The sequence below is a fragment of the Trichomonas vaginalis genome, chromosome V (assembly GCF_026262505.1).
Source record: "Trichomonas vaginalis G3 chromosome V, whole genome shotgun sequence".
Classification (NCBI taxonomy): Eukaryota; Parabasalia; order Trichomonadida; family Trichomonadidae; genus Trichomonas; species Trichomonas vaginalis.
Genome location: NC_067207.1, coordinates 16,572,221 through 16,596,950, shown reverse-complemented (window position 1 = coordinate 16,596,950; position 24,730 = coordinate 16,572,221). Strand labels below are relative to the sequence as shown.

The window sequence follows — 24,730 nt, the reverse complement described above, 5'->3', positions numbered from 1 at the left end:
AAATTTTAAAAATTGCTGCGGAAAGTTCGTCAAAAAGTGAAGGTTCCCGACGGTTTCAAACCGCCATACTTTACATGAAGATAGTTTACAATGTCAACTAAATATCATGTACGATAGAAACGGTTATGTAAAGTTTACATTTTGTAAAGTTTTGTCCTGATTCAAGACAAGTCTTGTATTTTTTCAGAACAAGTCTTGTATTTTTTCAAGACAAATCTTGTCCTGATTCAGAACAAGTCTTGCACTTTTTCAGGAAATCCTATCGTCTAACTTTACAAATGTCACTTTTCAACATGATTGCATTTTGGTCGGGGAACAACTTTCTCTCAATTTTGTCACTTTTTTCTATCGTCGTGTTTTGTCACTTTTCCCTCAGGGTGTGTGTCAGAAAATATCCAAAATCTTTATAGCCCGTATCTCCTTCAATTCTTGACGGCTTGACATGTATGACACACCATTCAATTCAGAATTATGTGCTGAATCTTATGACCTTCATTTGTTCGTGACTTCTTTTCACATATGCAACCCTGAATTTTTAACATTTCTTTAACACAGAAAAATAAAGTTAGTTTTATTTTTATTTATTTTTTTATTTTGTATGTAAGGACAGATATGTCAACAACAGAGAACACAACAACTGCTATCGTTCATGAAGCCATAAATGAAGAATACGAGTGGGTTCAGTTTAACAAACAACTCCGTCTCATTCGTTCGGTCAAAGACGATATGTACCAAATGCAAAGTATTTTGACAGCATGTTTTGCTCCAGACACTAAACACGCAGACGACTGGTTCAAAAACCAAAGCACACAAGAACTTTTGAGTGAAATTTCTCTAGACCGACTTTTTTCGGTCTTGCATAAAACACATGAAAATCGTAAAAATTTGCCAATAAATTTAAGAGGTTATTATGTTCATAGACTTTTAGTAAATGCAGTTGCAATGTGGGCTTCTCCTCGTTATGCATGGCATGTTTACAGACTTCTTGACGAAATTCATAGACAAGAACGTGGAGAGATGGAAAAGAAACTTCAAGCAAAAGATGAAGTCATTGAATCCAAAGACAAAAGCATACAGAAAAGAATACCACGTTCGGTACCAAAAGGAAAGGAAAAGAGTTATAAGTATATGATATATACTGAAGAGTTGGAGAAAGAAGAAGATAGAGATATGGTTATGTTGCATTTAGTCAGAAGAAACAACAAAAGCTTTTATGACCTTGCTAAGATTTACAAATCTGACAGAAACTGGTTCTATCGTGAAAACTTACCGATTTCAATGACACCGAATGAGCAAATAAAGGAAATTGTCAAAAATACTCTTCCTCAAACACACTATGACATCAAAGGTTGCACAATACTTACATTCAAAGAAGACTTAACATTACTGAAGGAAAAAATAACAGAATATTTCGATAACTTCAAAGAGGAAGAATAAAAAAATCTAAGCTAATTTTATTTTTTTTATAAAATTTTATCTCATATGAAAGAACATGAATTTAGAATATTCGGAACTCATGACAGAAGAAGAGAACGAACAACATGTAAAAGATTATGCAAAATTTCTGAAGACATACAAAGCATTTAAACAATATCTAAATGCTTCTAAAGATTATGCAAAATTTCTGAAGGTATATAAAGCTTATGAAAAAGCGTATGAAAAGTTTATACATTGGGGAATTGTTGTAAAATATCGATATGAAGACTAACCAAAAATATATTTTTGCTTAAATGACGTCAGGGTCAATTTCTTCAACCATTTCACTTCCTTCGTCAATGTCAATAGAAGCTTCTTCAACCTTTGGTAAGAACTTTTGTATAACATCTTTGTTCGTTATTGTTTTCAGAGATGAAGGAATAATATTTCACAATTTGTTTCACCCTTCTTATATTCTTTCTGTTCGGAAAGATTCATAGCAATACTGAAGAAGTCAATGTTGGAGTTCTTTATAATAGTATAATGAGTATCTTTGACATTCACGAAGAAACCTTTTGTTTCAAAACTACTGCTAACTCTTGTGAAGTATAACGTTTGCGGTCAATGACGATAGCTAATGGTCTGACATACTGACCAAACTTAGATTCTTTCACAAACTTCTTGTTAAAGATAACATTAACGTTTGAAGCACCATTGAACTCATTCTTGATGGCAGTAGCGAGAGCATTGTATGAAAAGAACTTGCAATCTTGCATGTGTTTCATTAAAATAAAAATATTAAATTATTTTGAAAAATAACTTAAAAAAATCTAATCTAATTTTTTCAAAAAATATTTTTTTATTTCCTACTAAAGATGTATCGGAAGTTGTCTAAGTTAGAACACTCGGAAATAAAACAACTTCTTACAGAAGCTAATATAGATGTTGCAAAGCATTACACAACAAACAAAAAGGCACTCGCTGACATCCTCAATGACTATAATGGTGAAATAACTTATGATAGAATTCATGAGTTCATAAAGCCGCAACGCGGCGAGGACGAAGTCCATGCAAGAGCATTTCCTTTAAATGACGTTGCTATTGACTTATATCATAGACGTTCAATACCTCATGAAGTAAGAAGAGAAATGTTTGACATAACAAATGCAAACGTTGGTGAACAAGAGCTGTACCACATGAAGTAAGAAGAGAATGTTTGACATAACAAATGCAAACGTTGGTGAAACAAGAAGAAGAGACGACACACTGAAACAACAGAGAAGAGAGATGTTTAAGAGCGCTATAGAACAAGTTCGCAAAGCTAATATGTCATTCGTTCCATTGACGACAAACCAAAAGAAGGTGAGAGATGGTTAAAGAAAGATGAAGAGAATAGGAAGAGAATGTGAAGTCAGGCAATAGACTCATTGACTTTAACATCGAAGCTTTAGATGAACCAAACAGAGACTACTTACACAAACATTTCGGTAAGGTTTTCATGAGACTCTTAGAGAAAATTAAAATAAACTCCAACAGAGATGGATGGTATGTTATAAACTTGGTGGAAAGTATGAATGTTCTACGTTAAACCTCAATAATATTGGAACATTACTACATCAGCTCTTGAAGGAGAACTTTATATCAGAGATAGAAGCAAATGCTGCAGGTATTGTTGAAATGCACTATGACTTCTTCTTGACAAACATAAAGAATCTTACCGAAATAAAGATGTATGATTTAACAGAATATGAAGGCTTAACGATGTCAGATGTAAAGAAAGGCAAACCAAAAAAGAGACCATATAGAGATGAAAGCACACTGACAAATGACCAGAAAGCCATTTTGGAAGCTCTTAAGCAAACAGGAAACCCAGCACTTATAGAAAGCTTTTGGAAAGATAATGGTGAAAAGAAGTTTTATAAGAAGAGAAGCGGTCAGTTCTGGAAGTATCTTTGCACATTACCTATAAATCTTGAACGCTACCAAATCTTCAATGAACTGAACAAAAGAACTGCAACACTTATGACAGAGGACAATTGTTTCGTTTATGCTTGCATTCAGGCTGGAGTAAATGAAGAAACTATTGACCACATGAGAGAAGTCATTCGTGTTAGAGACTTTCCTCAAAGTAAAGTACAAGAAATTTCTGACGCAACAGGTATAGCATTTAATGTTACCATTGGTTATTTCAATGACTCAAGACATAATGAAATAAAGAGATATATACCAAAAGAATGCGAAACTGTTAGAACTATTGACTTACTTCTTGTTGAAGACCACTACATGCTAAATGAAAGACTTCCAATGACAACATATTTCATTCGAAACTATAAAGAAATTCTCAAAGCTTGTGGTGGAAATGAACATTGAGAAACAGATGAAGATTTATACAAAGAGAGAAGATAAAATGTAGTTCGTTATGATAGAACAACACCGTTATGGGATGTTATGAAAACATTGTGGGAGTGCAAATATTTCGAACCTATTTCTTATGGAGAACTTTCACATATACTACTGACTTATATAAACAGAACCTTGCACCATTTAAAGATTTGACATATGCTCCAAAGTATTGTGTACAACTGAAGAAGAAAGCAGAGTCAAAAGAAGTAAATAAAGCTAAATGTAAATTCATACCTGAGCACGTTTTCTTTGCTGACTTTGAGTGTAGTACGGATGGCTTTCATAAAGCTTTTAACATCTGTTATGACAGTGAAGATGGTTCAGTTAGTGAAAGCATTTGGGGTCAAAACTGTGCAACAGAATTTTTGGAAAGACTTCCTGACAAGAGTTTAATATATTTCCATAACCTCAGTTATGACATAAACTTCATCTTAAGACACATGACAGAAGTGAAAGGAACTCCCATCATTAAAGGTTCACGAACAATGCAAATAACTGGTTTATATAAAGGACGGGCAATTATTATAAAAGACTCTTACAGTGTTATAAATAAGAAGCTTAAACTATTTCCTGCTATGTTTAACTTACAAACAGGACCGAAAGAAGTATTTCCATAAACTACTACAGCAGTGTTTTGTTAGCAATGACAACAGAACTGGTGTCATTTCTGAAGCATGTAAGTTTATCCATGATGCAGATACATTCATGAAAAACATAGATTCCATCAAAGGTTGCAGAATAGATGAAAACCACTTCGACTTAGAAAAATATAGCACGTTTTACTGCAAACAAGATGTAAGAATTTTAAGAGAAGGTTTTGTAAAGTTCCGCAATGACTTATTGAAAGAGTTTGATTTAAACGTTTATGACTACGTTAGTATTTGTTCTATTGCTAACAAATTGTTTGAGAACAGAGTATACTTCCCGAATGGAAATCTTTATGACCTCTCAAATAAACCAAGAGAATTTATTTCGAGATGCATTCAAGGTGGAAGATGTATGTTGCAGATAACATGAAACAAAAGAGCAAAAAGAAACTCATTGCTGACTTCGACACTGTTTCATTATATCCTTCAGCTATAGCAAGACTTTATACTTTAGAAGGTATTCCAAAAGTATTGAAGGATGAGATGTTAAGCACAGAGTATCTCATGAGACATTTATTCGATGATGACCAAAAGGAACCCATTGGTGAAAAGTTTATGTCTGGCTTCTTTGTTCTCATTAAGATAACAGAATTGGTATACCCAGACACTTTCATTTAATAGTTTTGCGACCCTGAACTAAATCCAGAACTTAACGTTCCAAGAAGTTCAAACACTTGCTGTCTCATGTATGTTGACCATATAACATTACAAGACCTCATAAAATATCAAGGTGTCAAATGTGAAGTGTTGCAAGGATACTATTACGATGGAAACAGAGATATGAGAATAAGAGATGAAGTAAAGAAGTTGTTTGAGTAAGGTTAAAGTATAAGAAAGAAGAAAACCCCTTACAAGAAATTATAAAACTCATTCTGAACAGCATTTATGGCAAAACTATTCTATCTCCTATTGAGTCAAAAATAACCATAGTAAATGACAAAAGATGCTATAAGATATGCTATAAGAAATTACAACCATATAGTGAAGTTCGAAGGTTTGGATGGTTCAGATAAAACTATTTTCAAGCTAACGAAAAGCATTTGCAGACACTTTAACTTCTGTCCACTTGGTGTTAATATTCTGTCTATGTCAAAACGTATTATGAATGAAGTATTCTGTACTGCAGAGGACATGGGACTTCAAATCTTTTACCAGGATACCGACAGTATGCACTTATATAATGAAGACATCCCAAGCTTGCAGCAGAGTTTAAGAAGAGATATGGTCGCGAACTTATAGGAAAGAACCTTGGTCAATTTCATAGGACTTTTGCAGAAATAACACCTGGAAAACAAAGTTTAGCTTATAAAAGTATTTTCTGTGGAAAGAAGACCTACATAGACTTACTCACTAACGATTTAAATGAAGTTGCATTTCACTGCAGAATGAAAGGCGTGAAGCAAGATGTTATTGCTTTAACCGCTAATGAAATGTTTCCTGAAGCTATACAATGCTATTACAATGAAGATAAGAACATTCACATACCTGTTGGAACATATGACAAAGACTCTGAGTTCAGTTTAATGAAACTTTACAAAGCACTTCATGATGGTCAAGAGATTGCATTCGACTTATGTAAGTCATGTCAACCTTGCTTTGCTGAAAAGTTCAACTTTTCAATAACGACTAAACAAGCTTTATTCGTAAGTTGAAGTTCTGAGGTCATTTATTTTTGTCAGCAATGAGGTCATTCGTGATAAAAATAAAGCTAGCGTAGATTTTACAATACTGCGATGGTAGAGTTTAAGAGTTGTGCTTCAATGTAGAGACAGTCCTTATGGTCTGGAGGCAAGAACACTGGACATTTATGGTCATGAGTGGAGTACATGTCTATCCAAAACTCACGATTGAAGCCAGTTAATTTATAGTATTTAGGGTTAGGAAGTGGTGAAGTTCTTGTATGACCAATGAACTCATTTTCAACTCCTTTACTTAAGTTTGAATATAATATAGCTTGCTTTCTATCCCAAATGCCAGGTGTTACAATCTTTGAAAATTCATTTTTCCTCGGAAGCATTGCATCATAATTGAAAACATTCTTAAAATCATCACTTGGTTCGGAGATTTGAAATCTTATACGTAATGGATTTTTTTTCTCTTTAGCTACTTCATTGAATGGTGAATATATAACAAACTGACAGTCATGTGTTCCATCTTCATTTTCATTAAATTCATAATGAAAGTCTATAAGTTGTGGCTGACTACCTTCTTCTTTCAGTTGTGCAAGAAACTCACGTAAAGGCTGTAAAGTTTGTACTTCAATGTTGAACTTTTTCTCGAACATTTCATTAAATGAAATCATACATTGCAACAATGTTGTATCGTCTTTAAAGTATTTGTATATGTGAATGTTTTGGGCGCTTAAAGACTGTTCGTCATTTTCTATCTCGACTTGAAGTATAAAGTCAACCTTTCTGAAAGCACGTGTTATATACATAGATGTTATGCCAATGTACTTCTCTTCATTTATGTTCACAATCCAGTCTGTTGGAAACTTAAACGTTACTCTGTTCCCCTTTATTTTGACGTCGGGGTTTTCACTACTGAACGCAACAGATAAAGGTATTTGTCTATACATTTAATTCGGATAAAAATAAACCATTTACTCTTTCTTTGCTTCAGCTTCTTTAGCTTTTGCTTCAGCTTCTTTAGCTTTTGCTTCAGCTTCTTCTCTAGCTTTTTTCGCCAGCAAACGTGGGTTCTTCTGTCTTCCAGCAGCTAATGCAGCAAGTTGTTTTTCACTAAGTTTTCTCTTTGGTCTCTCTGGCTTTTGTTCTTGTTTTTGTTCCTTCAGTTCGGATAAAATTTGCTCGCGAATTTCTTTCTTCAATGCTTCAACATCTATGACCCCTTGGGTCTTGTCCATATGACTTGTCTGAGTCATTTGACTGCAGATAAAAATCTAACTTAAAACTTTAACCGATGTAAAATGAGCTTGTCAAAATCAGAGCGAGAGTCTATTATATTAAATGACGCAAGAGGAATACAACATCCTTTCTATTATGTAAGTCAGAGTAAAGATGGTAAAATATACGTAAGAAAAAGAAAGGTACCATTAGCGAATACAGAGAGCGACAACATTAAGGTGCATGGCACCGAGGGCGAAGCCCATATAAAACCTTCTGTACAAACTGAAAAGTCAATAGAACAAGAAGAAAAGAAGCCAGATGTACTTTCAATAACGAACCAAGAGCTTATTGCAAAGTTCGTGAATTTCATTGAAAAGCAAACCGAGTCAAAGAACCCTGACCCACCAGTGAAAGAAGTTGAGACAAAAGAGAATGTACAGTTCATTGAAAATGTCAAGAAACAACTTCCACCACGAATACCAAGAAGAAGAGTGAGAATAATGAAGTAAATAGATATTTTTATCTGAAGTAAATACATGCAGAACGAACAGTTAAACGAATTTACTCCAGCAGAGCATATTCATCAGATTCGCTCATATTTCGATATCATAGACAATGCAGTTCAAATTGGTGACACTAATAGAAAATATCTGACGCAAAGATTCCATCACAACCTGGAACTGCTAAAGATAACACATGGGTAACATTCAATCTCTCACCTCCTGGTGAAAATATGTTGGACCTTTACAATACATTCATTACGTATAAAATGGAAGGTCAATTTATTGTAGATAAAGAAATTGGTTCAGGTTCTAATAAAACAAACCCACCAGGATTTTGGATTGGTTTCGATGACGCTTTCATGCAGTTGCTGGATATCAAATCCTTGCAAATGGTCGTATCGTATATTTCTCAAGACAACGCAAGAGAAGAAGCATATATAACTTCAAACTCACAAACTACCGAACAAATAAAGAAAGTAGATGTTTTCTCAAAGACTCGACATGAAGATGTATGGAGTCATTCGGAACATGCAGAACAGGACAAATTGTTAGTGGTCCAATTACAGCAGGAAAATCATTTGATTTTAAGCTTCGTTTAAGAATTCCTGTTAGAAAGTTTTTACCATTAGAAGCTATAAGATTTATTCCTGCATTTGCTGGTAACATTCAGCTTAAAGTAAAGTTCAGTAGCGACGCATTACAATGCACATCTATATCTGTAAAATGATATCATTGCTTTCAATCCAACTCTTAAAGTTGCATTTGCCTTCAGATTCAAATCCACCGACAAATAAATTTGTTCCATGGAATGAACCATTCACTATGATAACGAAGTCAGTAGAAGCTAGTGGAACAGTTACTATTACAACTGTAACCCAGCAACTATTTCGAACAAAGATGGATTTTAATGAATGTTTCATTCATCCAAAATCATTCTCTTTAGACCTAACATTTATACAGAACTTGTAGAACATTATACAAACGAGGCTTTATGTTTTCCTGTTAAAGTTATGGATTGGATTCCTATGGACGGTTCATTCTCAAGAATACAGATAGTTCAAGTGCAACATTTACAGCAGCTTATACGCCTATTAATGTTAAAAGTATTTGGGCACTATTTAGAGAAAGACAACTATTATGTTAATTTTGAGAACCCTAAGTTTAAATATCTTCAGCTTTCCATGGGAGCTTATGGAAATATGCCTGCAGAACCTGAAAAATCATATGGACCTGTATTTTATGAAATGGTTGCGAACGCCTGCAATACAAACAATGATATGATAGGATTTAATGAAGATGTTATGAGGTCATTGGTGGATGATGGTAGTGTGGAACATAAATGGGATAGCTATGACAACACACATTTCTTATGTGTTTTCCAACAGAAGTGGACTTTTGCTTCCAACAAGGTCAAACATCTACTGCTCCAATAACATACAAATTGTCTGTTAAAGGACCTATTGAACTAGCAACTGAAAACGTACCAAAGCCACTTATTGGATTTATGAGGGATTGTTGCTTTGCCATTCAGGTGCGTGCTAATGGCATCCCCATAATAAGATTAGATGACTATAACTTAGCCACGGACGACAGTGAGGAATAAAGGATGAACGTTTATTTTTAAAGCTTATAAATGAGTTCTTCATCAAGCTCTCGCGAACCTTCACCATCTATGAAACAAACTTTACCAAACGATTATGGAGCACCTATTGAATATTTCTTACGAGCTGCACAATGGCAAAGAGCAGTTTCACCAAGGTTAGGTGTTCCACCAGCTCCTGTCAAAAATAGCATTTGGTCAAGTCCTTATATAAGATATGGTCTCCCACTAGGTTTGCTAGCTACAGCAGGAGCAGTTATGATGTTGAAAAGAAATAAAGCAAATGTTATAAATAATACTGAAGTAGCTGAAGTTAAACAAACTCCAACACCTTCGCCAAAACCAACGCCTTCACAAGCAAAACCTTCAATGACTCCTGAACCTATGGAATTACAAACTCCTGTTCAAAAGTCAACTCCAAAACCGACTCCAACATTTAAACCAGAACCTACTCCTCAAATAAATCGTAAAACTCCTGCGTTTCCTTACTGAAAAAATAACGTTATTTTTATTTAATATTAAAATTTTTATTTGATTGAAATGACGACTAAAGTCACTGAAGCAATGAAACAAAAGTTTTTGGTAGAATACATTAAATCAGGAATTATTCCAGAAGGTTTTTACATTCATACTATGAAGGATGGTAGAGTTCAGTTTAGAAAGATAAAGCAACCATTAGATAAAGAAGGAATTTTGAGAAAGATTAAACTTCATGAGGACAACATTGCTGAACTTAGGAAGAAGTTAGAAGAGTTGGATAAAGGAAGAGAGTTATAAAGCAATGAATTCAACAGGGTTAGAAATGAGGTTAGAAAACGTGTTAGATCTAACATTCTAACATAAACATTATTTTTGTGCTATGTTTTCATACGTGTGAGGGTGGTGATATCATTTATTTTTAAGTTTATTTTTATATTTTATTTTTATTTTATATTTGGATGTAAATGACAGAACAAAAGCAACTCATACAAATCAAAACATATAACAAACATACATTTAAACATTTATTCTTCCTTCCTGAGCATAACATGTTCTTTCAAATACATCCGAGACCAGTTGACTTTTCATTGACTGTGTATAAAGATAGAAATAGTTATATCATTAAACCATACGATGACGAAGGTAAGTTATGTAAATTGTACGTTAAGAAGTTAGAGAAAGTTTATGGCTTCAAGTATGACTACAATAGGGTTAACACTGATGATGAAGATATTGAGGAAAATTTATGAGAACATTAGTGAAGTCGTTAATGAGAATGATAGTGAGAACGTTTATTTTTACATTAGTGAGCTCGTTAGTGAAGTGAAGTGAGTGGCTTTGTAAATATTTAAGGTTAAGTTAGTGTTGTCGTTTGATTTGTAAAATATACGTTAACGGTTTTGTAAATATTTAAAGTTATGTTGGGTAAGGTTATGTTGAGTAAGGTGGAACGCAGTGCCGCCGTACCCAACATAACCATACTAACTACTCCAGAACTTGATCATAGGCAGCATTTGCTTCTTCCTCATGTTCTGCACCTAATTTGAAGACTAAATCCTTCATCAAATTATAGAATTGTTCAAATTTTTCTTGAGAAGAAAACTTATTTGATTTGCGAAGAATTGCACGAAGAACATGTACTCCGCACCAAAGTATTTGAGCTTGTGGAATGCTTTCTTCTATTGCTTGAGCTATCTGTGGAGCACAGTCCATGCTAATGTATTCTGGCTCAATTGTTACCCATCTGAGATAGGCGCACACGCAAACTTGAATGTTTTGATAAGTGTCTGGTTGACAAAAGAAATATAAAAAAGAGAAAATGTGAAAATCTTTGATTTTGCCAGTAAATGCATACAATGGAATGTTTGATCGCAACAATTTATAGGTGCTGTCTATATGAAATGTCTTGATACTATGCGCATAAGCTTTTCCTTCAAAAGGCGCGTAATAGAAACACATATTATTGTCTGAGACTTCAAATGCAATGAGATCATCTGGAGATTCTTCTTGTACTGTCTGAACAAAGATTTGCAATGACACAACATCGTCAGGAGAATATCTAGTTTGAAGAGCATGTATTCTCTCTGCAAATCGTTTGATTGCACGTGGTTTTTGAGCGTACATCTCTGGAATGGACGGACCTGTAAGAGGAATTTCAAGATCTTTGAATGCATTTAGCTGTGCTATCGCTCTTTGATTGTCATCTGTTTGGAAGTAATGTTCTAAATATTTGCGATAAAAGACAGACGAATATTGACTTTTGTCATTTGGGGCGGAATGATCATGTTCTTCAACTATTTTGATTAGTTTGTATTTATTTTGATCCAAGATTGCAACATTAAAATGTGCAGGACATTTTGGATATTTGCAGTGGAATGAAATCTGAGATCTTTCTTTCCTGACACGTTCACCATATCCATACTGTGCTTGTATTTCTTGTTTAACTCCAAATTTACAAAGATCCATAACAGTAAAGATAGTTTCTTCTTCTAATTCCATTTGAAATTGAAATGAAAATTAAAAATTCAGAAATTTGAATAGATTTGGTCTGTAATTAAATGAGAATAGCAGTTTGTTCGTCATTGTTTGAGGCAAGAGTATTATAGGAATATTATATGATGTATTTGAGTTGCATATAAAGAGTGCAAAAGGATAAAGAGAGAAATTTTGTTAGATTAAATTATTAAATTTTAATTCTTTATTTTTTAGGATTGTTAGCTTTGTAAGATTGCTTTCTCACAAGAGAAAACAAGTATAAGGTTTAAGCTGTATGTATTAAAGTTATAAATATTTGATTTTAAAAAAAATCAAGATTTTAAACTTTAAAGGTATTAATTATGATTATCTTTCTTTAGCTTTGCATGCTGTATGCTACTTTCGGAAACTGCTCTATTGTATTAGAATGTTTTTAAATTTTGCACCTAAAAATGCGTAATATTAAAAATTAAGGTATTAATTATGATTATCTTTCTTTAGCTTTACACGCTGTATGCTACTTTTGTCTTTGAGACATTCCATGATTTAAGTTAAGAAGCTTTAAAAAAATGCAAAAAAATTGAATACTTTACTGGCTGGGCAAATTTGTCGCCGCCCCATCAAAAAATAATTTTAATATTTGTTTATTTCATTACATACAATAAAATTTTAAAAACTCTATTTCTTCTCAAGAAAATTTTTTCCTTCATATGAAGAAACATTTTGTTCTCCATTTGATACTGAGTCTAAATCTCGATTTTTGAATTTTCTTCTTTCCAAATTTCTTTTTTCCAAATTAGAAGTTTAATTCAAATTTTCAATAGTTTATATATTTTCTCAAACCATCTCAGATTTTCTCACTTTTTAGGGATTTTCTCTCAAAATATACAAAAATAGTAATATCAATACATGTGTCTAATATACTTTAAACCCATCGTGACAAAATTCAAAAACGAAGAGTTCTTCTCTCCAAATTTTTTTCAAAATCAAAAAAATGAGATAAAAAAGTACGTTTGGAAAATTCATTTTTAGAATTTTAGGAATTTTCTCACTTTTCTTCCAAATTGACATCCTTACAGTACAAAATTAATTTTACCATTTTAAAATTGCAAGTGTTGTATCATAATTTACAGCAAAAATTATATTTTTTGTGAATACTGAGAGAACATGATTTTCCATCGTGTATATTTGACATTGATTTCTTCATGGTTATTGATTAAAGATGTATCCTTGGTATTATGATTTTAGTTGTTTATATGTATTCTATTTGTTAATAGCATTATCATCAATAGCTTTTTGAAGAATTGTGGATTTGGGATGGATTGCGTGTGAATTTCCTTTTGTTTTTGTTGCCAAGATGTTCACTATCTTTGGAGATGTATTTTATAACAAATTTAGCTCATAAAGATAACTTTTTCTTCCTTTATAAAACTTCAATATAAGGAAAAATCATGATATATAGTGATGATATTTGAACCATACGAATCAATTAGTATAGAAAAATATAATGTTTAAGAAAAATAAAGTTTTATTTCATCAAATTTGATATCGGGTTAAAGCACGTTCTAAAGAACTTTAGAAATTATTTATTATTATTTGGCACCATGCTCTTTCAAGTACTTTACAATATAAGTAAAATCTTCATCAATTGCAAGTTCGAGAGGTGTTTTGATTAAAGCTTTATAAAGCAATGAGAAATATAATGAGAAAGAAAATCTCATTTAAGAATGATTGATATGACAAACTGGAAAACATCATGCAACAATAATAGATATGAAAAGAAAGATAATTTTATGCAATAATGATAAATATGATATCATAAAAAATGCAAGAAAACAAAGATAAATATGTAAAGAAAGAAAATTCGATTAAAAAATAAATGATCTTAAGCTTCATATTGATATCAGCACCATGTTCAACAATGACTTTGACGAGGTCGATTTTATTAACGAAAATTGCATATGCTAGAACAGAAGTTAGTATCTAGTAATTGGGTACCAAGGGTCTACGCCTCTTAGTACTCAAATTACTAGAATTTACAAAAACCGTTTGACACGTAAAATATTTCTGACATTTACAAAAAATAAAAATAATAATTTTTTAAAAAATAAACTTTAAAAAATAAACTTTAAAATTTTTGACACTTCACAAAATAAAAAAAAATAATTTTTGAAAAAATAAACTTTAAAAATTAACGTTAAAATTTTTTATTTATTTTTTTATCATAGATTTTAACACCCAGAGTAAAAATAATTTTTTAAAATAAATTAACTCAAAATTTTTTAATTTCTGTATATACTAAATTTTTCATAATGATTCGTATAAATTAAAATTTAATGGAATAAAAGATTATATAATGTCATTAAACAATATGGAAAACCGCAACCACTTTTTTAATCACGATTTAAATATATAAATCGCGATTTTTTAGAAAATTCGTATATCATACCGAAATGCATCACTAGCAAAAGTGATATTTGGCGCCAATTTTAAATTAGTGGATTTTGTGTTTATTATTTAAAAAATATAATTGATAAAATATAATTAACATTAATAGAATAATATGGATAAGATTTGATAAAAAACAATCATAAATTTTTTTTGGGCGCCATATAGAGAACTATAGTCTGCGAGGTACTGATTCTATCCATGTACCTCGCAGACAATAGTTCTCAGCCAAAATGCCTCTAAAATTTGTATACCTATAAACTCAAACTTCAATATATTCAATTTTATTTTTATAATTAATTTAAATATATCCATATAATTCTAATGTTTTCTTTTAATTTAAAAAATAATAATAATTAAAAATAAAAATACAAATAAACTTCTCTATAATATTTATAAAGCTGATTTGATATATAACACATTTAGCTTAACAAAATAACTTAGAAAAATTGCCGCGCAAAATAAGAGTAAGTGTCGCTTTTTGTCACTTTTCTAGTGATGCATTTCGGTACGGAACATTTTTAGAAAAATCGCGACTTTTTTAAAATCGCGTTTTTTAAGGGTGCACCCGTATGTACGTTTATTTGAGAGGAGGAGGATTACCCTCTCAATTTTGAGGGATTCGTTAGTTTATTTTCTCGATGAATATGCAATAAAATTTGATTTTTACCTTATCAATATACTTCATATAATATACACATGTTCATGTAAAAACTTTTTTCCAAAATCCTCAGGAATTAAGGGATTTTTGAATTTTAAAATTTTTTTCGGATTTTTTCGAAAAAAAAAATATTTTCAGAACAGCCTTAACGGCTAAGATTTAGGAACAATGTTAAGTATCAAAAAGAAAGGAAGTCTGATATAGACAACATATATCGTTGAAGGTTGAAAAAATCTCTAATATTTGAGCCCAAAATTTCAAATTTTAATTTTTTGAAAAAAGAGGCCACCCGTATGTACGTTTATTTGAGAGGAGGAAGATTATATTTTTGAAAGGGTGAAACATTATGAATATGTTAATTATATAATAATATGTATTATTATAAAAAAGAAAAAATAAAGCACGTTAAAATTTTTCTTTCTTGATTTTTTACAAAATCTACTTAGAATTATGCAAAATATGACTAAATAATTATAAATTTCAAGTTAAATTTTAATTTTGATAAATAATTTAAATTTCAAAATATCAAGTTCAGTTCGACTATGTATGTAGTAATTCCTCAATAAAGTGCCAAAACCCTATTAAAATATATGAACATTTTCAACATTTTAATGTTTTTATTTAAAAATTTGATGGAATATGAGCTTCAAACAATTATTATGTAAATAAAAATAATTAAATATATGTATTTATTTGTATTACAACCGTAATAAGTCGATTCTTCCTTTCTTCTACTGAGATTTGAATTTGATTTCGAATTGTAAAGAGATTCAAAGGGAAAATACTAGCGGATAAAAACTACCTCCATGAAAGGGTCATAATGGACTCAAGTTGTATTTTTTGATATTTTTTGCTTTTCGAGCCTAAATAGGTGGCCAAGATAATGCCTAAAAATAAGGTTCTAAATTCTGAAGTTTACATGATCCTCTCGTGTGCACCCTTAATGAATTGCGATTTTATTGTGGTCGCGATTTTTCAAAAAAATCGCGATTTATATGGAAAATCGCGTTATTGGTTCAATCTAAAGATCATTATTTAAAAAGTGAACTAAAAAATATAAATATAAAAATAAAATAAAAATTCTAATAAGAATGTTATAAAAAGTTTTTTAGATTTGAGTTGCCGATAGGCTTGAGTAAATGTATTTTTATTGCTAAAGGTTTTTTTGTTAGATTTATGTAATATTTTTTAGTTAAAGGTAAATTATGATTAATTAGTGCAGTAAAGTAAGACTTCAAGAATTTTGACCAGTAAAGTGGGATTGAGGTATTTGTTATCGAGATTGTTTGATTTTAGATCTCTGATTTCGGCAAGTATGCAGAAAAACCATATTGTGAGCAGTCTAAAATGGATAAACAGCCATTCTAGATTCAAAAAATCTTTGTGAATTGCTTTGTTATTGAGAAGTAATACAACCGAATCCCAAAACTATTTTTTTAAAAAAATTAATCGTATTATCAGAAAAAGTTCATATCGTTTTGTAATTATCAGAAAAGTATATCATTAAAACTTTAAAATCGTATAATAAAGTTAACAACAATTCTGTTTAGTAGCAAATATAATTCTGAAAGCATTCAAAAAAATACACTAAAAAGTCAGTTGCAAATTTACTTAATTTGATTATAAATAATGAAACACTGTATGATATCCTAGTAATAAAAAATAATTTTAGGAATGAGTATTTTTTTATTTTTTTTAAAATGGTATTTTCAACTAGTATCTATCAAATACTATTTGCACTAATCTACTAATATTATATGTGCGAAAATAAGATAAGTTATTAGATAATAATAAACATTACAGGCAAAAAAATCTTTTTTTAAGCCTGAAGACGCCTTGGATTTATTAATAAATCGATTTTATATATTTTTGCTGTATTTGGAAGATAATCTGTATCATACTCCATATAATTTTAATTGCTTGCAAAATCTTATTATCAATACAAGAATTATAATAATTTTTTTCTTGTCGAAATTCTATTCAATGCTTCATAAATGGCCGAACATCTTTGTGCTTTTAAAAATTGAATATAGTATCAATTTTATAAAATAAATAAAATTTTTGAAATCAACAATTATCACTTCATTAATGTCCAATCGGCAAAGAACAACATCCAGTACTCGAAGTTCGCAAGCATCAGGAACTCGAAACTCGCAAACACCAAGAAGTTCTCAAGCATCTGTACAAAACCCTGCTCCAACACAAACTTCTACAGCAACTGTGCGCCGTTCAAGATCAGAAAGGGAACCAGCTGCACCAGTACAAAACCCTCCTCCAACACAAACTTCTACAGCAACTGTGCGCCATTCACGATCAGAAAGGGAACCTGCTGCAACAGAACAAATTCCTCCTCCAGCACAAGAAAACGTGACAGTGGTTAATCCCATTCAAATTGCGACTTCATCTGAAATTTCAGAAAATGAAATCGATCCAACAGATCCAATTTCATTTTTTACCCAAAGAGAAGCAGAATATATGGAATCATTTGTTGATGTTCCTGTAAATGATGTACCAGAGCCAAAGATCAAAGAACCACTAAAAATTAGGATCGAAGAAATTTTAAGGGAGCAACAAAATAATCGTCTCACAAAATTGACAAATTTGACATGCAAAGATTTTAGAGATTTATTACATCTTTATTTTAATACTCTTGAACACAATCATTATAAACACACTAGAGTATCATTGGAATCGAGATTGCTAATAACATTAACTTGGTTGAAACATTCTGGTTCATTTAAAGAATTAGGAGCACAATTTGGAATCAAAAAAACACATACAAGAGTTAGTACACCAGTCTTGGGTATGGTGGCACTGCGTTCCACCTTACCCAATACTTGTGAATTTGACACTTTACAAAACCACTAACGTACATTTTACAACACGAACGCAAAAACTAACTTAACCTTAAATATTTACAAAGCCGCCAACAATTTCACCTCACTAACGAACTCACTAATGAAAAAATAAACGTTCTCATAAATTTTCTTCTATATCTTCATCGTCAGTGTTAACTCTATTGTAGTCATACTTGAAGTCATAAAGTTTCTCAAGTTTTGAAATGCATAGTCTTGTTAACTTACCTTCATCATCATAAGTTTTTATAAAACTACCATGACTATATCATACCGAAATGCATCACTAGCAAAAGTGATATTTGGCGCCAATTTTAAATTAGTGGATTTTGTGTTTATTATTTAAAAAATATAATTGATAAAATATAATTAACATTAATAGAATAATATGGATAAGATTTGATAAAAAACAATCATAAATTTTTTTGGGCGCCATATAGAGAACTATAGTCTGCGAGGTACTGATTCTATCCATGTACCTCGCAGACAATAGTTCTCAGCCAAAATGGCTGAAAATTGCTCACAATTGTTGAAATTGTGAGCAATTTTTAGCCGTTTTGGCTAAGAATTGGAGGGTGTGAGTACTATAGCATGTAATAGTATCTCACACCCTCCAATTCTTCCTATGGCGCCGAAAAATTTTTGGTGAAATGCGACGACATTTCACCAAAAATTTTCGGCGCCATATAGAGAACTATAGTCTGCGAGGTACTGATTCTATCCATGTACCTCGCAGACAATAGTTCTCAGCCAAAATGCCTCTAAAATTTGTATACCTATAAACTCAAACTTCAATATATTCAATTTTATTTTTATAATTAATTTAAATATATCCATATAATTCTAATGTTTTCTTTTAATTTAAAAAATAATAATAATTAAAAATAAAAATACAAATAAACTTCTCTATAATATTTATAAAGCTGATTTGATATATAACACATTTAGCTTAACAAAATAACTTAGAAAAATTGCCGCGCAAAATAAGAGTAAGTGTCACTTTTTGTCACTTTTTCTAGTGATGCATTTCGGTACGGGCCAATAAAACTACCATGACAATCTTTATAAACAGTCAATGTATAGTCAACTGGTCTAGGATGAAGTGTAAAGAACATGTTATACTCAGGAAGGAAGAATAAATGTTTAAATGTATGTTTGTTATATTTTTCGATTTGTATGAGTTGCTTTTGTTCCCACATTTATATAAAAATAAAATAAAAAATAAACTTAAAAATAAATGATATCACCACCCTCACACGTATGAAAACATAGCACAAAAATAAATTTAGGGTAGATGGGTATATCTAACCCGATTTCTAACCTCATTTCTACCCTGTTGAATTCATTGCTTTATAACTCTCTTCCTTGGTTTCTTCATTTTTCATCATTGACTTTATCCAACTCTTCTAACTTCTTCTTAAGTTCAGCAATGTTGTCTTCATGAAGTTTAATCTTTCTCAAAATTCCTTCTCTATATAATGGTTGCTTTATCTTTCTAAACTGAACTCTACCATCCTTCATAGTATGAATGTAAAAACCTTCTGGAATAGTTCCTGATTTAATGTATTCTACCAAAAACTTTTGTTTCATTGCTTCAGTGACTTTATTTGTCATTTCAATCAAATAAAAATTTTAATATTAAATAAAAATAACGTTATTTTTTCAGTAAGGAAACGCAGGAGTTTTACGATTTATTTGAGGAGTAGGTTCTGGTTTAAATGTTGGAGTCGGTTTTGGAGTTGACTTTTGAACAGGAGTTTGTACTTCCATAGGTTCAGGAGTCATTGAAGGTTTTGCTTGTGAAGTTTGCGTTGGTTTTGGCGAAGGTGTTGGAGTTTGTTTAACTTCAGCTACTTCAGTATTATTTACAACATTTGCTTTGTTTCTTTTCAACATCATAACTGCTCCTGCTGTAGCTAGCAAACCTAGTGGGAGACCATATTTATATAAGGACTTGACCAAATGCTATTTTTGACAGGAGCTGGTGGAACACCTAACCTTGGTGAGACTGCTCTTTGCCATTGTGCAGCTCGTAAGAAAAATTCAATAGGTGCTCCATAATCGTTTGGTAAAGTTTGTTTCATAGATGGTGAAGGTTCACGAGAGCTTGATGAAGAACTCATTTATAAGCTTTAAAAATAAACGTTCATCCTTTATTCCTCACTGTCGTCCGCGGCTAAGTTATAGTCATCTAATCTTATTATGGGGATGCCATTAGCACGCACCTGAATGGCAAAGCAACAATCCCTCATAAATCCAATAAGTGGCTTTGGTACATTTTCAGTTGCTAGTTCAATAGGTCCTTTAACAGACAATTTGTATGTTATTGGAGCAGTAGATGTTTGACCTTGCTGGAAGCAAAAGTCCACTTCTGTTGGAAAACCACATAAGAAATGTGTGTTGTCATAGCTATCCCATTTATGTTCCACACTACCATCATCCACCAATGACCTCATAACATCTTCATTAAATCCTATCATATCATTGTTTGTATTGCAGCGTTCGCAACCATTTCATAAAATACAGGTCCATATGATTTTTCAGGTTCTGCAGGCATATTTCCATAAGCTCCCATGGAAAGCTGAAGATATTTAAACTTAGGGTTCTCAAAATTAACATAATAGTTGTCTTTCTTTCTAAATAGTGCCCAAATACTTTTAACATTAATAGGCGTATAAGCTGCTGTAAATGTTGCACTTGAACTATCTGTATTCTTTGAGAATGAACCGTCCATAGGAATCCAATCCATAACTTTAACAGGAAAACATAAAGCCTCGTTTGTATAATGTTCTACAAGTTCTGTATAAATGTTAGGGTCTAAAGAGAATGACTTTGGATGAATGAAACATTCATTAAAATCCATCTTTGTTCGAAATAGTTGCTGGGTTACAGTTGTAATAGTAACTGTTCCACTAGCTTCTACTGCCTTCGTTATCATAGTGAATGGTTCATTCCATGGAACAAATTTATTTGTCGGTGGATTTGAATCTGAAGCAAATGCAACTTTAAGAGTTGGATTGAAAGCAATGATATCATTTACAGATATAGATGTGCATTGTAAGGCGTCGCTACTGAACTTTACTTTAAGCTGAATGTTTCCTGCAAAAGCTGGAATAAATCGAATAGCTTCTAATGGAAGGAATCTTCTAACAGGAATTCTTAAACGAAGCTTAAAATCAAATGATTTTCCTGCTGTAATTGGACCACTAACAATTTGTCCTGTTCTGCATGTTCCCGAATGACTCCATACATCTTCATGTCGAGTCTTTGAGAAAACATCTACTTTCTTTATTTGTTCGGTAGTTTGTGAGTTTGAAGTTATATATGCTTCTTCTCTTGCGTTGTCTTGAGAATATACGATACGACCATTTGCAAGGATTTGATATCCAGCAACTGCATAGAAAGCGTCATCGAAACCAATCCAAAATCCTGGTGGGTTTGTTTTATTGGAACCTGAACCAATTTCTTTATCTACAATAAATTGACCTTCCATTTTATACGTAATGAATGTATTGTAAAGGTCCAACATATTTTCACCAGGAGGTGAGAGATTGAATGTTACCCATGTGTTATCTTTAGCAGTTCCAGGTTGTGATGGAATCTTTGCGTCAGAATATTTTCTATTAGTGTCACCAATTTGAACTGCATTGTCTATGATATCGAAATATGAGCGAATCTGATGAATATGCTCTGCTGGAGTAAATTCGTTTAGCTGTTCGTTCTGCATGTATTTACTTCAGATAAAAATATCTATTTACTTCATTATTCTCACTCTTCTTCTTGGCATTCGTGGTGGAAGTTGTTTCTTGACATTTTCAATGAACTGTACATTCTCTTTTGTCTCAACTTCTTTCACTGGCGGGTCAGGATTCTTTGACTCGGTTTGTTTTTCAATGAAATTCACGAACTTTGCAATAAGCTCTTGGTTCGTTATTGAAAGTACATCTGGCTTCTTTTCTTCTTGTTCTTTTTGGCTCAGTTTGAACAGAAGGTTTTATATGGGCTTCGCCCTCGGTGCCATGCACCTTAATGTTGTCGCTTTCTGCATTCGCTAATGGAACCTTTCTTTTTCTTACGTATATTTTACCATCTTTACTCTGACTTACGTAATAGAAAGGATGTTGTATTCCTCTTGCGTCATTTAATATAATAGACTCTCGCTCTGATTTTGACAAGCTCATTTTACATCGGTTAAAGTTTTAATTTTGTTTTTTATCTGCAGTCAAATGACTCAGACAAGCCCTACGGACAAGACCCAAGGGGTCATAGATGTTGAAGCATTGAAGAAAGAAATTCGTGAGCAAATTTTATCCGAACTGAAGGAACAAAAACAAGAACAAAAGCCATAGAGACCAAAGAGAAAACTTAGTGAAAAACAACTTGCTGCATTAGCTGCTGGAAGACAAAAGAACCCAAGACTACTGGCGAAAAAAGCTAGAGAAGAAGCTGAAGCAAAAGCTAAAGAAGCTGAAGCAAAGAAAGAGTAAATGGTTTATTTTTATCCGAATTAAATGTATAGACAAATACCTTTATCTGTTGCGTTCAGTAGTGAAAACCCTGACGTCAAAATAAAGGGGAACAGAGTAACGTTTAAGTTTCCAACAGACTGGATTGTGAACATAAATGAAGAGAAGTACATTGGCATAACATCTATGTATATAACACGTGCTTTCAGAAAGGTTGACTTTATACTTCAAGTCGAGATAGAAAATGACGAACAGTCTTTAAGCGCCCAAAACATTCACATATACAAATACTTTAAAGACGATACAACTTTACAAGAATGTATGATTTCATTTAATGAAATGTTCGAGAAAAAGTTCAACATTGAAGTATAAACTTTACAGCCTTTACGTGAGTTTCTTGCACAACTGAAAGAAGAAGGTAGTCAGCCACAACTTATAGACTTTCATTATGAATTTAATGAAAATGAAGATGGAACACATGACTGTCAGTTTGTTATATATTCACCATTCAATGAAGTAGCTAAAAAGAAAGAAAATCCATTACGTATAAGATTTCAAATCTCTGAACCAAGTGATGATTTCAAGAATGTTTTCAATTATGATGCAATGCTTCCGAGGAAAAATGAATTTTCAAAGATTGTAACACCTGGCATTTGGGATAGAAAGCAAGCTATATTATATTCAAACTTAAGTAAGGGAGCTGAAAATGAGTTCATTGGTCATACAAGAACTTCACCACTTCCTAACCCTAAATACTATAAATTAACTGGCTTCAATCGTGAGTTTTGGATAGACATGTTCTCCACTCATGACCATAACTGCCCAGTGTTCTTACCTCCAGACCATAAGGACTGTCTCTATATTGAAGCACAACTCTTAAACTCTACCATCGCAGTATTGTAAATGACCTCATGGGCTTCGCCCTTGCCGCTAGCGGCTTATTTTTATCACGAATGACCTCATTGCTGACAAAAATAAATGACCTCAGAACTTCAACTTACGAATAAAGCTTGTTTTAGTCGTTATTGAGAAGTTAAACTTTTCAGCAAAGCAAGGACTAGAAGACTTACATAAGTCAAATCCAATCTCTTGACCATCATGAAGTGCTTTGTAAAGTTTCATTAAACTGAACTCAGAGTCTTTGTCATATGTTCCAACAGGTATGTGAATGTTCTTATCTTCATTGTAATAGCATTGTATAGCTTCAGGAAACATTTCATTAGCTGTGAAAGCAAGAACGTCTTGTTTTACACCTTTACAACGTGCATGGAATGCAACTTCATTTAAATCGTTAGTGAGTAAGTCTATGTAGGTCTTCTTTCCACAAAATATTGACTTGTATGCTAAACTTTGTTTTCCAGGTGTTATTTCTGCGAAGTCAGAATGAAATTGACCAAGGTTCTTTCCTATAAGTTCGCGACCGTATCTCTTCTTAAACTCTGCTGCAAGCTTTGGTATGTCTTCATTGAAAATATGCATGCTATCACAGTCCTGGTAAAATATTTGAAGTCCCATATCTTCAGCAGTACAGAATACTTCACACATTATTCTCTTCGACATTGACAGAATATTAACACCAAGTGGACAGAAGTTAAAGTGTCTGCAAATGCTTTTCGTTAGCTTGAAAATAGTTTTATCTGAACCATCCAAACCTTCGAACTTCACTATATGGTTGTAGTTTCTGATGGCATATCTTATAGCATCTTTGTCATTTACTATGGTTATTTTTGACTCAATAGGAGATAGAATAGTTTTGCCATAAATACTGTTCAGAATGAGCTTTATATTTTCTTGCAAAGGATTTCCTTCTTTCTTATACTTTAACCTTAACTCAAACAACTTCTTTACTTCATCCCTTATTCTAATATCTCTGTTTCCATCGTAATAGTATCCTTGCAACACTTCACATTTGACACCTTGATATTTTATGAGGTCTTGTAATGTTATATGGTCAACATACATTAAACAGCAAGTGTTTGAACTTCTGGGAACGTTAAGTTCTGGATTTAGTTCAGGGTCACAAACTATTAAAGGAAAGTGTCTATGTATTCCAATCTCTGTTATCTTAATGAGAACAAAGAAGCCAGACATAAACTTTTCACCAATGGGTTCCTTTTGGTCGTCATCGAATAAATGTCTCATGAGATACTCTGTGCTTAACATTTCTTTCTTCATAACCTTTGGAATACCTTCTAAAGTATAAAGTCTTGCTATAGCTGATGGATATAATGAAACAGCGTCGAAGTCAGCAATGAGTTTCTTTTCGCTCTTTTGTTTCATGTTATCTGACAGCATACATCTTCCACCTTGAATACAGCGTGAAATAAATTCTCTTGGTTTATTTGAGAGGTCATATAAATTTCCATTCGGGAAGTACACTCTGTTCTCAAACAATTTGTTAGCAATAGAACAAATACTAACGTAGTCA

At 32.2% G+C, this 24,730-nt stretch overlaps 12 protein-coding genes and 3 pseudogenes across 15 annotated transcripts, besides 7 other annotated features; 9 read left to right on the top strand and 6 right to left on the bottom strand.

The window, feature by feature from the left end:
• Positions 1 to 10,884: part of a mobile genetic element that runs on past the window's edge.
• TVAGG3_0349000 (KilA, N-terminal/APSES-type HTH, DNA-binding family) lies at positions 613 to 1,046 on the top strand (the record flags this gene model as incomplete). Its single annotated transcript, XM_051231024.1, has 1 exon — positions 613 to 1,046. A coding segment is annotated over one exon (434 nt), but the record flags the coding sequence as incomplete, so codon positions are not given.
• Positions 1,129 to 1,437, top strand: TVAGG3_0348990 (uncharacterized protein; the record flags this gene model as incomplete). The annotated part of the gene is made up of 1 exon (XM_051231023.1): positions 1,129 to 1,437. The coding sequence occupies one exon, from the start codon at positions 1,129 to 1,131 to the stop codon at positions 1,435 to 1,437; it is 309 nt and encodes a 102-aa protein (XP_051100753.1).
• TVAGG3_0348980 (uncharacterized protein) lies at positions 6,187 to 7,044 on the bottom strand (the record flags this gene model as incomplete). The annotated part of the gene is made up of 1 exon (XM_051231022.1): positions 6,187 to 7,044. One exon carries the CDS (start codon positions 7,042 to 7,044, stop codon positions 6,187 to 6,189), a length of 858 nt encoding a protein of 285 aa, XP_051100752.1.
• On the bottom strand, positions 7,069 to 7,332 carry TVAGG3_0348970 (uncharacterized protein; the record flags this gene model as incomplete). Its single annotated transcript, XM_051231021.1, has 1 exon — positions 7,069 to 7,332. The coding sequence occupies one exon, from the start codon at positions 7,330 to 7,332 to the stop codon at positions 7,069 to 7,071; it is 264 nt and encodes an 87-aa protein (XP_051100751.1).
• TVAGG3_0348960 (uncharacterized protein) lies at positions 7,396 to 7,824 on the top strand (the record flags this gene model as incomplete). Its single annotated transcript, XM_051231020.1, has 1 exon — positions 7,396 to 7,824. One exon carries the CDS (start codon positions 7,396 to 7,398, stop codon positions 7,822 to 7,824), a length of 429 nt encoding a protein of 142 aa, XP_051100750.1.
• Positions 7,843 to 8,019, top strand: TVAGG3_0348950 (uncharacterized protein; the record flags this gene model as incomplete). Its single annotated transcript, XM_051231019.1, has 1 exon — positions 7,843 to 8,019. A coding segment is annotated over one exon (177 nt), but the record flags the coding sequence as incomplete, so codon positions are not given.
• On the top strand, positions 9,188 to 9,421 carry TVAGG3_0348940 (uncharacterized protein; the record flags this gene model as incomplete). The annotated part of the gene is made up of 1 exon (XM_051231018.1): positions 9,188 to 9,421. The coding sequence occupies one exon, from the start codon at positions 9,188 to 9,190 to the stop codon at positions 9,419 to 9,421; it is 234 nt and encodes a 77-aa protein (XP_051100748.1).
• On the top strand, positions 9,452 to 9,910 carry TVAGG3_0348930 (repellent protein 1 family; the record flags this gene model as incomplete). The annotated part of the gene is made up of 1 exon (XM_051231017.1): positions 9,452 to 9,910. The coding sequence occupies one exon, from the start codon at positions 9,452 to 9,454 to the stop codon at positions 9,908 to 9,910; it is 459 nt and encodes a 152-aa protein (XP_051100747.1).
• Positions 9,959 to 10,195, top strand: TVAGG3_0348920 (uncharacterized protein; the record flags this gene model as incomplete). The annotated part of the gene is made up of 1 exon (XM_051231016.1): positions 9,959 to 10,195. The coding sequence occupies one exon, from the start codon at positions 9,959 to 9,961 to the stop codon at positions 10,193 to 10,195; it is 237 nt and encodes a 78-aa protein (XP_051100746.1).
• Positions 10,196 to 10,884: a terminal%2Cinverted (terminal inverted repeat of Maverick-1C transposon ID:TVAGG3_0348910).
• Positions 10,885 to 12,491: a mobile genetic element.
• Positions 12,469 to 12,491: a terminal%2Cinverted (terminal inverted repeat of MuDR-6/TvMULE4 transposon ID:TVAGG3_0348900).
• A 2,389-nt stretch (positions 12,492 to 14,880) lies between these two features.
• Positions 14,881 to 15,921: a mobile genetic element.
• A 1,148-nt stretch (positions 15,922 to 17,069) lies between these two features.
• On the top strand, positions 17,070 to 17,849 carry TVAGG3_0348880 (DDE endonuclease family; the record flags this gene model as incomplete). The annotated part of the gene is made up of 1 exon (XM_001284160.1): positions 17,070 to 17,849. The coding sequence occupies one exon, from the start codon at positions 17,070 to 17,072 to the stop codon at positions 17,847 to 17,849; it is 780 nt and encodes a 259-aa protein (XP_001284161.1).
• Positions 17,850 to 18,877: 1,028 nt separating this feature from the next.
• Positions 18,878 to 19,200: a terminal%2Cinverted (terminal inverted repeat of Maverick transposon ID:TVAGG3_0348670).
• Positions 18,878 to 24,730: part of a mobile genetic element that runs on past the window's edge.
• On the bottom strand, positions 19,211 to 19,450 carry TVAGG3_0348870 (uncharacterized protein; the record flags this gene model as incomplete). Its single annotated transcript, XM_001290721.1, has 1 exon — positions 19,211 to 19,450. The coding sequence occupies one exon, from the start codon at positions 19,448 to 19,450 to the stop codon at positions 19,211 to 19,213; it is 240 nt and encodes a 79-aa protein (XP_001290722.1).
• TVAGG3_0348860 lies at positions 19,499 to 19,959 on the bottom strand (annotated as a pseudogene). Its single transcript has one exon. A coding segment is annotated over exon 1 (461 nt).
• On the bottom strand, positions 21,594 to 22,017 carry TVAGG3_0348850 (annotated as a pseudogene). Its single transcript has one exon. A coding segment is annotated over exon 1 (424 nt).
• Positions 22,063 to 22,323, top strand: TVAGG3_0348840 (annotated as a pseudogene). The gene has a single exon. A coding segment is annotated over exon 1 (261 nt).
• TVAGG3_0348830 (organellar and viral DNA polymerase type B) lies at positions 23,287 to 24,393 on the bottom strand (the record flags this gene model as incomplete). The annotated part of the gene is made up of 1 exon (XM_051231015.1): positions 23,287 to 24,393. One exon carries the CDS (start codon positions 24,391 to 24,393, stop codon positions 23,287 to 23,289), a length of 1,107 nt encoding a protein of 368 aa, XP_051100745.1.